Consider the following 13,109-nt stretch of genomic DNA (forward strand, 5'->3'; position numbering starts at 1 on the left):
GCTTCACAGTTTTTAAACCAAACCACATAGTTCTAGAACAAACAGTTTAATTCTGAGAAAAATAATCTTTTCATAAAACAACCCTGTGTATATGTAAGTAATACCGTGGAAGAATTTTAATGCAACATTACACAGTTTTGTACTATGCCAAGCCCAAGTCACATCATGAATTAAGCCAATCATTAAATGAGTGAGAGGGGCTGAGATCCAGCAAAAGCTCCTGACATTGCCTTATCCCCTGCAGCTCTTAGTTCCAGTGGGCAGCAGAAATTCGTCATAAATGACTCCGTGCACTTTTTTCCAGTAGGAGCATCACAATCCATTGATTTTAAATTGAGAAGCATAGTAGTGGAAAAGTCTTCCTTTGGAATGAGGATTTTCAGTAACTGAACCTGCCACTCTGGTTATCTCAGCTAAGGAACTACAGTGGTTAAGAACTTAATTCGTTCTGGAGGTCCATTCTTAACCTGAAACTGTTCTTAACCTGAGGTACCACTTTAGCTAATGGGGCCTCCTGCTGCCACTGCACTGCTAAAGCACAATTTCTGTTCTCATCCTGAGGCAAAGTTCTTAACTCGAGGTACTATTTCTGGGTTAGCGGAGTCTGTAACCTGAAGCGTCTGTAACCCAAGGTACCACTGTATTCCAGTTCATCTGCAGGGGATGGGCTGTGGGATAGTAAAGCTGCTTGCTGTGGGTTTTGGGTATATGTCCTCACTGTCACCACATCCTCCTTACAGTCCGCAGCCAAGGAAACACTCCAGCTCACCTGTAGGAAATTCTGGGAAAAGGCTTCCTATTTGACGCTATAAGCCACTGGACAATTTGAATAAAAACATTGATCCTCACCTTTCTGTTCATCCTTTCCTTTGCACTACGGGTAACTCAGGATTGCCCCAATGAGGTTAATCTGAGGCACTGTTTTTGTCCAATTTTCAATTAGCATACAGGCAAATAAACAGACAAAAGCAATAGCGTTTCAGTAATTTGAATCCTTGCTTCGATTTTAACACTTGCTGGATCCAGGAATTAGAAGGGTGTTCAGCCTATCCCAGCCCCCACCAAACTCATAACAATATTATTCCAAGATTATAAAGTGCAGAGTTAATTCACTAAGTTTTCAAAGATAACCTAGCCCTGCCTTCTGTGTAATCCATTGGACAACAGCTACTGCGTCTGAGTTCCTTGCACAAAGCTCTACTCATTCAGTGTTGAGCTGTTCCTAAGAAGAGATTGTGAGAAAATCCAATTTAGAAAAACACTCTCGAAGAAGACCCAAGAGGAAAAAAATGAGGGTGGGGTGGAGACTGCAAAGGAAATGCAAGACACGCTCCGGCTACTTGATGCAAGACTAACAACTAGAACATGCAGGATTTATTATCCAAAAACAAGAGCTTCAGTCTGATGCAGAAAAGAAGATGACAGACATACCTGCACTGCTCTAAAGCTACTTTGATAGCTGCACAACAGTATTTTTAGCCAGGAAAGTAGTTGAGACATGGCTGTGGATACAAAACAAAAGCAATTTTTAAAAATGCATTTTATGAGGGCTGGTACTGAGCAGGGAGACCTGTGACTCATTCTCTCCTGATTGCATTGATGACGTTTAGATAAAAAGGGAGCTTTGCATAAGAAGAGATTGGCAATTCTGGATATGTTCTACTGAAGATGGCTGAAGTGGATTTAAGCATGTCTGGTGCCCCGTTGTCTTTTTCTTTTGGAGCTAGTGGTTTTCTTGCTGTTTATGAAATAGGTGTGATCCGGGGCTTCTTGGAACTAGCGCCTGGAATATTGAGGTCTGCGCCAAAAATATATGGAGCATCATCTGGCTCAATCATAGCAGCAGCTGTGGTGTGTGAACTTAATCTGGGTAAGCACTTGAATTGGTTTGGCTTGTTCTAGATGTACTTATATGCATTTGTGTCTGTTAACTAGGTAATTCACTGCAAAATTTATTGGGTGGGACTTGGGGAGAAGTTGAGTCCTCAAACTTTCTTCTTTCAGTGTAGCATACAGAGGTAATGGTGTGAGAGTGCACTGTTCTATAAAGACAGGGATAATACCTCAGATTCCCATGCAAATATATCCAACAAGAAAAAACCCAATTTTAATAGATATAGAATGATTTATTAGACAGATATCCCAACATGTTCTTTAACTGACTGCAGATTTCTGAACACCTACTCGGGGGATTGGATAGCCCTGAAGAATATATTGTAATCAGTTTGCACCAGGGTATCTGTCCAACTGTTCGACTTAGAGCTTTTAACTTTGCAATATTGTTCTCTCTGTATCTGAATACTTTAAGAATCTTTTTTAAAAAGCTATAATTGTGAGTGCTCAGGTATAATTTCAGATCTTAGTGTGTTTCCTCTCAGTTGCCCTTACGGTAAGGAAGCTGTTTTGATAAACCATTGATAAGATATCTTATAACCTCCAACATTTATCCAATTAAAATAGGGATGTCCTATCCAATAACAAAAGTTGTTGTCGTCGTTTGTTCCATACCCCGTCCATCTGACTGGGTTGCCCCAGCCGCTCTTAGCAGCTTCCAACATAAATAAAAACATAACGGAACGTTACACATTTAAGAACTTCCCTATACAGTGCTGTCTTCAGATGTCTTCAAAGGTTGTATAGTTAATTATCTCCTTGGCTTGGGGGGGTCACATAACTCCATGCCCTCCAACATTTCTCCGATGAAAATAGGGACATCCTAAGGAAAAGCAGGACATTCTGGGATCAAATCAGAAGCTACGGTGGCTTCTGTAAATCTGGGACTGTCCCTTGGAAAATAGGGACACTTGGAGGGTCTGATATTTACCCAGGGACGCAGAGTATTGGCATCTGTCCATTTAGTTTTTTAAAAGTATTTTCGACCCACTCTTCAGTTTAAAAAGGCTCCTAGTCACATTGCAATGTTTTAACGCGCACCCCTAGCTTCCCAGAGCTTAACCTTTTGCTTGTTTAATGAATCGAAGGGACATTTATGTCTGTTAGTTCCCATGAAACATAGATAAAATCCAGTCCTTGCTACATGAACAGCTGCTTTCCATGTTTCGGTTTACACAACGTGCTGCCACCCCAACAGGAATTGCCAAAGGAAGGGGCGGGGACAGACTTATGCTGCCATGTCAAGAATGCCCCAGGTCTTCCAGCAAGACACATATTTTTTCCTTCTGGATACTTGTACGCATCGTAGGAAAAGCTTCCCTTGCCAAATTCCTCACATCTCCTAACAACTCTCAGAGCCATTAAAAACTACAGCTCCCAGGATTGTTGGGTGGAAGTCATGACAGCTTCAAGTGGTATGTTACTGCTTGAATGGTATAGTGCAGATGGCAGCCTTAGTTTTGACTCCAGGCCACAAGAAAGTCAATGTTTCCCCGAACTTAAAATTCAGAATTTGCTTTTCTAGCTTTTTCCGTGACTTAGCCAATCACGACCCTACATGAACTTGTTATGCATTAGTCGTTAAGTCACCGTCCCTTAATATCTACTCAAACATCTTTAACTGTTCTAATTCCTGGGTATCCCAGTATGCTTAGGACACAGGTATTTTTGATCAATCTAATCTGTCTGGCGACATGTTCCATCTTTCTAAACCAACTCCCAGACATGGCATGTGAGCTGAACTAGTTTGGTCATCTCAGCAGCTATTACGACAAAGAAATGCAGAAGTGCCTATGTTTATGCATGTAAGCTGAGCGATAACAATATCAAACTGGGTCATGACATGTTAGTATGTTGGCTGCAGTGTGTGTCACACAAATGCTCCCCGCGCTCCTCCTGGGGCTGGAAAGGGTTCGTTTAATCTCCAGTTTGCTAGTAAAACTGAATTACCATGTCAAAAAGTGATGCAAAACTGAATTACTGTGTCGCGAATGATGCATGTTCAAAAAGCGTGTCACCAACTGGAAAAGTTCGGAAAGCTCTGCTCTATGCCTTTACCAGTTACCAGAAAACATTTGCATTGCAAGTGGCATTTTCCCTCTCAGGCAGATGCAACAATGGTCTTGCTAATGATTTACAACTGTTGATTTATAAAAGCGTTATTTTATTTCTTTACTTATCTAAAAGCATTTATAAACTGCCTTAATAGTTCAAAACGTATCTCAAAGATCCAAACAATATATTATTCAAACAAAAACAAAAAACCCTCAAACCAGTGTAATAGCAATATAAAAGCACAGAAAAGCAAATAAAACAGAAATCCAGAGGATTTGAATATGTAAAACAGGGTCCATTCTTATGGGCCAGGGAAAGTCATCACCAGATGTCTGTGGCAACTAATGGTTGCTTCATCACATATGGCAGAGGGAAGGGCATTCCACAGCACAGGGGAAAACAGAAAATGCCTGTTTTCAGATCACCACCCTATGATTAGACAAATTCAGGGAGGCTAAGGCTACCAGTGGTCATGTTGCCTATATATTCTTACACGCCGCTCCAATCTCCATGTGGTGTGAGATTTCAGGGGTTCCAGGCGCTTAATCAGGGTTGGTGTTTCGTTTGGGAATGAGGCACACCTGAGACTGTTGTGTCTTTATGATATATGGTTTATTTATGCATATATACAACCTGAGCCTATGATGGAGGGGCTCCCAGCTTTTACACCCCAAGTGAGTCCTGTTTCTCCCATTGCTGCAGCCTCAGAGTCAGCTGCTAGTCCCCTGCTCTTCAGCTTTCCGCGTTCACAGCCTGACCCCTTTTCCCCTCGATGATGTCACAGCCCACTCAAATCCTAAATCCAATGCTCTCCTTTTGTCTCTGTTCACTATCTCAGAGTTCAGGGAGCAGCTCTCCTCATTTGCTGGCAGGCACGGAGTCTTGGCTTTGCTAATAGTCCATCTCTCTGTCTTTGATCTCTGCTAATGGCTCATCTTCTCCCAGGCAATTTCTTGCGCATGGAAAAACTGTTTTTTGATATTGCTTAATACTCCAAGCACTGATTAAACTCCAACATCCATTAAACCAATTTAGGGGAGTCAAGGCACCCACAGACTCATAACGAGATGATACCTCCAGTATCAGAGACAGTATATGTCTGAATACTGGTTGGGGGAGAACATGAAGGAACATTATAATGGTTTGTGAATGAACTCTGTATTATTTTTGTTCATTTCCCCACATGAAACACAAATTAGCTTCTGTGGCATGTGCATGAGTAATTGTCCCTTCCAGCTACCTGTTAATTGTTTTAGCATGCTTTAAATAACATGGATTTTCATATGTAGGTGTCAGTCAGCAGTTCGTATCTAATTGCGACCCATCTCCCCCATCATGGTGTTAAGTTCAACAGTTCAGAAGAAGGGCAGAACTGGAAGTGATATCTGCAGATGCCTGGTCCCAGCTCTGCATTTGTCAAGATAGCAAGAATGGGGGGGAATGTGGGGATAACTATTCTTATAAACAACCGAGAGCATAATTTAATAACAGGTGATTCTAATAATCCTGTCTGCCATTTTCTAATAAATGCTTGTTTTTTCTCCTCTGCCAGATGATGTAAAAAGGTTTTTCTATAGGGCTGCACAAGATACCAGGAAACCCATAATTGGCCCTCTTGCCCCTGGTTGTAGTGTGGCTCGTATCCTGCAGAAAAGACTGCACCAAATTCTGCCAGAGAACTCTCACCAGATGGCCACAGGGCGGCTTTATGTTTCTCTCACCCGTCTGGTAGATGGCCAAAATGTTGTGGTTTCTGAGTACAGTTCCAAAGAGGAGCTTATCCAGGTGACAAAAAGTTCATTTTTTATTTTTATTTTTTTGTTTTTCAAAGCTCTTTATAGTATTTTTCACTGCAATTTCAGGTAATTACACAGTTCCTCTTCTATGGGATGAACTTAAGATTAAAATAATACTTAAATTAACATCAAGGTAATAAAATGGATTTAAAAAAATAATAATTTCATGAAATTTATATACTGCTGGGGGGGGGTGAAACCCTCAATAAATATCGTGTAATGAATAAAGTGCTTTAATTGTTAAAGTGTTTTAATTGTTGTGATCCACCCTGGGACCATGGGGTGAGGGGCAGGTAATAATAAAAATACTTTGTGAGTTCATAGCAGAATCAAGGTTTGAATTTCAAGGACCTTCTGGCTTAGCCACTAAAGTTCACCAGCTTGTCCCTTTAAATGAGGAATATGATAGAATTGCTTCTATCCATCTAATGCCTCCACAACACACAGATATTCTTTCTCTTCCCACAGGCATTGGTTTGCAGTTGCTTTATCCCAATCTATGCTGGCTTCATCCCTCCCTCCTTCCGAGGTGTGGTGAGTTTATTTAGCACCATCCTAGAGAAGGCTGGTTATTCTGTCTTTTCATGCTGTCTAATACACTCACAAACTTATAGTGCTCAACCGTTCTGATTTGAGCAGAACATCCTAGAAGTACAGAAGCCATCCCGGCTTCTGATTAGATCCCAGAATGTCCCCTTTTTTTGGTCCCAGTGCTCTGGCGTGAGTTAGCTGGCTCCTGCGAGAGCTCGGGACCAAAAAAACGAGTGTCCCAATTTGGATCCCCTGGGTGTTGGAGAGTATGCAAGCTATGTTTGCAATACTAACAGTGGTACCTGAGGTTAAATACGCTTCAGGTGACATACGCTTCAGGTTACAGACTCCGCTAACCCAGAAATAGTGCTTCAGGTTAAGAACTTTGCTTCAGGATGAGAACAGAAATCGGGCTCTGGCGGCGCAGCGGGAGGCCCCATTAGCCAAAGTGGTGCTTCAGGTTAAGAACAGTTTCAGGTTAAGAACGGACCTCCGGAACGAATTAAGTACTTAACCCGAGGTACCACTGTACCATGAAGCTTCACTGACTGAGAACTAGGTGGACCTTCCAGCAGTGCTTTTTTGTGTTCTGGCATTCTCTGGTATGAAGCACCATTACTTTTTTTCTTTTGTGTTGTAATGGCAGTCATTTTGTGCTGGAACCCACAGCAAGGTGTGAGTGCCAGCCAGTACCTAACTTTTTACCAAAACAAAAGAAAAAAAAAAGAAAAAGCCTCGCCTTCAGGGATACCACAGATACATGAATTCTATAAATAGCAATTGCCTTTCAGTTACAATAAGTTTATACAAGAAGCTTAGAAAGTGGATGTGAATTTTAACTTGTTTTATTATTCTAACTTTTTGCACGCTTTAAACTAATGCTGTAAATTTATCTTCATTTTCTTCTTTTATCGTTTTGTTAACCGCTTTGGGGCTTTCTCTTTTTTTAACCATCAGGCGGTATATAAATTTTAAACCAATTTTTATCCACTCAAGTAAAAACACAAGCAATTTTTTTAAAAAATAAAATAAAAACATCAAGAAATATTTCACAGCAAAAGAAAGAGACCGATGGTGACTTGCTATTAGAGATCCAAGCAATTTAATCAACAGTAGCAGTATTAGAATGCAGCTTTTTTTCTGCTAACCTTTCAGAGTACTAGTTCTGCTTCAGCTGTGCTGCATTTGCTTAACGCAATTATCTTGAAACATCCCTGTTGCTTTCTTGCAGCGGTACGTTGATGGAGGTTTCACTAACTTGCAGCCTTGTTCCGACTTGGAGACGGCCATCACCGTGTCTCCTTTTACAGGGGAGACTGACATCTGCCCTCGGAACTGCCCAGCAATGTTCTACGGCTTTCATATCGCAAACTGCACCATTCAGCTATCCATAGAGAACTTGTGCAGAATTAGCTATGCCATATTTCCACCCAACTGCCGGGTAGGTTTCCTCAATCGTCTAGTTATTACGTTGTTGATCAGCCTGTCAAGTAAGATGAGGGAGTAGAATTAAGAAATGGCTTACAAATATTGGGTGGGGAAGAGCACCGAAAGGGAGAGGGGATGCCAGCAAAGGCTCACTGGAGTACAAGCATTTATTTTATACAGTCTGAAAAGTTCTGTGTTCAAATTGCCAGACTTTGATCTAATTGCCATATTTGGATGCACTGCTTTTTAAAAGGGTTTTTAACTGGCGGGGAATGAACTCAAAAGGGCACTGTTAACCAGTGGCGTAGCGTGGGTTGTCAGCACCCGGGGCAAGGCAAGTAATTTGCGCCCTCTAACCCGGGGCAAGGCAAGTAATTTGCGCCCCCCCCCGCTGCACTGTCCCTCCCCCAGATAGTCCCTCTCTCTCTCTCCGCACCGAGCCGCACGCCTGGCACCCTCCCCTCCACTGTGGGCGGCAACCCGGCGGCTCGGATCGGATTCGCACAGCCAGCACTGCAGTGAGAGAGAGTGAGTGAGCCAGGTAGGGGCAGAGAGCTGCGAGTGCGAGCGCGCCCCCCCAGATGTTGCGCCCGGTGCGGCCGGGCCCCCCTGCACCCCCCACGCTACGCCACTGCTGTTAACCATCCCAAGAGGCACATTCAAAGAATACAACTTACATACGATAGAGATTTCTTAACATTGAAATATAATTTAAATAAATTTAGTGCTTACATTTAACATCAGTATTCTCTTACACCGCTGACAACTGGAACGGTCCAATTGCCCAAGATTATTTTGACGCATTGCATGCCTTTTCCTAGGTTTTGAATGACTTTTATTCACAAGGATATCTGGATGCCATTCTCTTCTTGCACAGAAACAGTAAGTGCCACATGGCTCATAAAATGTTACATGACTCCTCCTGGCAATGCGCCTCTCCTCCTGATGACGTGTGTGTGATGTCACAGGCACGACATTACGCATGTGCTGCATCACTGCCCCCCCCCAATCTTTGGCCCAAAGCTGTGCCTCTGAACACAAGTAAACAGCATTATATATTTCTGGAGAGATTTCTATACCGCAATCACAGCTGTAATGTGAAGACAGCATTATTCTGTTTTCACAGGCACAGTGAATTAAGAGTACACTGTCCAGAGTCCATAAACCCAACCCCCTTTCTTCACTTGGCCTAGGAGAAACCCACATTGAAGCTGGTGTGTGATTTAGACTCCAGATTTAAGAGTATTATTCTTCTGTACATAGGAGATTGGTCTGTTTATTCTGGTCTGTAACTTTTTCTTCAGTGTGAAAGACGATTATGGACTTAACAGCATCTAACACTTATCTTTGGGTGCTTCCAGATGGGGGCTTAATATTGCAAACAGGTTGTTCAGCTATAGCAGGCAGCTGCTTAGCTGGAGAGGGTTTTGGTGGTTTTTTTTTTTAAAGATATCACATTTGAAAGAAATAATTTTCTGCATAAATCCTAATTAAATTGGGGGGGGGGGAATCCAGGCTGGCATTTTGATCAGGCAGATGCTACAAAAACAAACAAACAAACAAACACCCCTTGCTTATACCAGTAGCAAGCAAATAAATGCCTGTCTGGAAGCTCCTTTGTCAATGGAAGTAACTTTTACATGAGAATGGCCAAACTGGACTTGATTGAGGCAAAATAGCCACCTATGAGTAACTATCTGTGCCTTAAAATCTCAGCCAATCAACTCTGCGCACCCCAAACCACCCCAAAACCAGCAGATTTTGCTCATTATGCAACATCTATTTCCCCTTCCTTTTGAAGACTCACATCTGGAGAAGAGGTCTATGTAACTCTGGAGTTTGCTTCTAGCATTTTAAGAAGAGTTGGTCTCATAAGCAATATGCTCTCACTTTTACCTGGTTTGTGGGAAGGGCATAGCCAATAAAGCTTATAAACCCCTTAGATATTTTTCTGCTCTTAAAAATGCCATTTGTATTACTTTGCATATTTGATTATTTCTTGTTAGGTATTTGATTGTTTCTTTGATTATTTCTTGTCAGATAGTTTTGAAATCTGCTCTCATGCCAAAACAGTTGAATTTCTTGGTGTCTTCAGTAAAAAAGAGTTGTTCCATGCTGGTCAAGCGGCTTCCTGCCAACAACCAAGGGTGGACGTCCTCAGCACGCCTATCAGGACAGTTCCTAAAGACTTCTCCAAGCCCTCTAATTGTAAGAATGGTACAGTCCATAGAGCAGGCAGCAGACTATTGCCACAACTGTCTCTGCATTGTCCGAAAGGTGAGAAACCCAGATGCAGACTGCAATAGTACAGACTGTATAAATGCAGACTGCAATAGTACAGACTGTATAAATGCAGACTGCAATAGTACAGACTGTATAAATGCAGACTGCAATAGTACAGACTGTATAAATGCAGACTGCAATAGTACAGACTGTATAAATGCAGACTGCAATAGTACAGATTGTAAAAGCAAGTAAAACAATTTACACAATCATCAAAACAAGTAAAACTCTTTCAAACCAAAATAAAAGAGTACAGATTGAACATATTGTACCACCAGGTCCTAGTATTATGCTATACACTGTCTTCACACAATGTATCGTTATATATATTTCTGCCATGTCCCCCTTACTTGGGTAATTGGATTTCCCAGTCATTTAATAGCTGCTGCTAGGGAAATATATTGTGGAGATTTGTGTGTGTAATCTGATTTTTCTTTTCCATAAATCATTAATTCCATTACTTTTATTATTTTCATACCCCGTTGGATGTAGCTTCAGCTATGTTACAAATGCAGAAAACACCCGGATTGCTAAGTATGGTAACAAGATTCATATTGCAACAAATTACATCCATTAAACCTTCTACAAGAGTGGCATGGTCTTTCTGTAAAAGGTAAGGATTTCCTAGATGAGATTCTTGAATGGGGTTTGATTTTTAATTGCTTCAGCAATGACTTAGCAAGAAGAGTGAATTTTGTGTTGATTGGATCAGAAATATACTTAGCTATTTCTTTGTCTAGTGTATGGTTTATTTAAAAAACCAACCAACCCAACCAAGCAGACAGCCTCTGATTGGCTAGAGGAAATGGTGGTTCTTAATTGTTGATATTTGACTGCAATTTTATAAGGAATTTATAAGATTTAGAACTATGTCAATCTATGTGTGGAGAAGAGGTGGGAGGGTCAGGCATGCGCTTAACCCTTTCCCCACCTGCTCTTTCTCTACTTCCCAGTCACCCTCTCCCAAATTGGTTTTCCTGTTTAAAATGTGTCATTGAGTTCCTGTCTCCTGCATTTGTAAGCAGAATGTAGTCTGACCCAAACTGATAGATATAGGTGGGATCAAGGCCTTTTAGTATAGGACCCCGAGAATGGAAATCCTTAGTGAGTACAGAACTTCTTGATCTTTGGTCTTTAGAACTTCAGCTTTTTTTATCTTGTCTTGAAACCTAAATGCAGGTGTGTACCTCAAATAAGGGTGTTTTCAAATGTTATATTATACATAGACAGACTCTGGCTCCAGTCTCAAAGCTTGCAATGTGTTCGCTCCCAATTTTCCCTTGATTTATCCTGTATCATTTCTTCTAAAGGTTGTGGCATGTTTTGGAAGAGATCAGCTGGCTTGGAAGACAGTTCAAAAGGTCTAAGTGATGGTTTGTCAGATGCAACCGGAACAAAGTATTAACAAAGCATATTGCTCTCTAAAGCATGAAAGACGATTCACCGAAGGCAGAAAGGATCTGAAACTGCTGCAGAGAGCATCCAGCTCTTTTGCCTTCAGGCGTGGAAAGTGTGCTGCCTGTCAAAATTCTGCGGGTGATAGGTTCCCCCTCCCCAAATTATTACAAACTGCATAAAATAGTCCATGACATCACGAAGCTCAGCAATGAATGGGCTCAGAGGCAAGAGAATGACAGGCCACCCCCCCCTCCATGTTGCATTGGTTCTAAATCATTCAAATTTGAGGTGCTGCTATGAAGAAAAAAAGAAATATATATTTTCATTTCTGTAGGCAACTGCTAGAATAACTCACAAAACCTTGAGTGAGTCTGCAGGCCAGATCTTTTTTTTGTGTGTGTGTGTGCATGTAACATCTTTATTGAAAGTTCATAAAGTACATAACTACCGTATTTTTCACTCCATAAGACACACTTTTTTCTTCCTAAAAAGTAAGGGGAAATGTCTGTGCGTCTTATGGAGCGAATGTGTGGTCCCTGGAGCCGAATTGCCCAGGGGCAAAAAGCAGATCGTGCTTCTTTTTTTGAAAGAGGGAAGTGGGTGTTGAAACAAAGCCACTGATCGGCAAGCGATCGTGAGCGAGGTAAGGGACGCTAGCAATAAAGGAGGCTGCCTGGGAGGGGGGAGGTAAAGACAGCGAACTTGCAAAGAAAGGAGACAAGAAGATTAAAGCAACGAGGAGAGAAATTAGAAGAAAAGAAGGAGCAAAAAACAGCTCCAGCTAAGGAAAACAAGAGGGAAGGGAGTGTTGAAAGGAAGCAGCTGATCAGTAAGCGATTGGGAGGGAGATAGGGACATTAGCGATAAAGGAGGCTGCCTGGGAGGGCGGAGGTAAAAGCCCATGGATCCTCAGGATTTTTGCATTGGGTCACCCCAAGTTCACCATCAGATCACATAGCATGTCCATGGCTACAGCCTGCATCAAAAAAACCACAAACCCACTGTTTTGTGGGGCTACAATGGCGCAAAAACGTGGTTACAAAGCACAGATCCACATGGATTCTCAGGATTTTTGCATTGGGCTACCCCAAACTCACCGTCAGATCACATGTCTGTGGCCACAGCATGAACCACAAAAATCATACATCCACTGTTTCATTCAGAATATTTTTTTTCTTGCTTTCCTCTAAAAACTAGGTGCATCTTATGGTCAGGTGCGTCTTATGGAGCGAAAAATATGGTATGCGTGTACCAAACATGGTGAGACACAAACAAAAAGGAGAAAGAGAAACAGAACCTGTGCAGAAGAGAAAACAAAGGGGAGGGGGGAAACCCCAAACTCTATATTTTTCAAGGTTGTTATTGCACCAGGTTGGGGGAGGCTGCTTTAAACTATAATCTGTGCTATAGTAACTCATGAAGTAGTGACATAGAATGTAAACGTGATGGACAAGACCTTGGTCTATTGCCCACATGTGTTCTAAATATTCATTAAAATGTTCCTGTTATCTCAGATGTTTCTCTTGCAACTTCTTTGTGGAACCAGCTGCTGTGCTACCCAGTTTCACAACAGTTGGGCTATTCCGGGAAGCAGAAACATTGCAGTGCATTTTGGGTGTAGTAATTTCAAGACTGCAAGACGCCAAATGGTTTTGCAGTACATTCAACCTGGTCCAGTGGCTGACTGTAATGGGCTGTTCTGGTGGAGAACCATAAAGAGGGCGC

At 41.8% G+C, this 13,109-nt stretch overlaps 1 protein-coding gene across 2 annotated transcripts; it reads left to right on the forward strand.

Moving 5' to 3' along the window:
- Positions 1-1,303: 1,303 nt before the first annotated feature.
- PNPLA1 (patatin like domain 1, omega-hydroxyceramide transacylase) lies at positions 1,304-12,897 on the forward strand. 2 transcript variants are annotated; one of them, XR_014512567.1, is made up of 9 exons: positions 1,304-1,870; positions 5,501-5,733; positions 6,213-6,278; positions 7,507-7,716; positions 8,525-8,585; positions 9,744-9,980; positions 10,479-10,599; positions 11,297-12,071; positions 12,276-12,897. XR_014512567.1 is itself a non-coding variant. In XM_083445851.1 (8 exons), the coding sequence occupies exons 1-8, from the start codon at positions 1,669-1,671 to the stop codon at positions 11,355-11,357; spliced, it is 1,191 nt and encodes a 396-aa protein (XP_083301977.1). In that variant the 5' UTR covers positions 1,304-1,668; the 3' UTR covers positions 11,358-12,897. The 2 variants fall into 2 exon arrangements, 1 of the variants encoding a protein (XP_083301977.1); XM_083445851.1 differs by having other exon boundaries at positions 11,297-12,897.
- The last annotated feature ends 212 nt before the right edge of the window (positions 12,898-13,109 follow it).

Source organism: Podarcis tiliguerta (genome assembly GCF_965153285.1).
Source record: "Podarcis tiliguerta genome assembly, chromosome: 6".
Taxonomy (NCBI): Eukaryota; Metazoa; Chordata; class Lepidosauria; order Squamata; family Lacertidae; genus Podarcis; species Podarcis tiliguerta.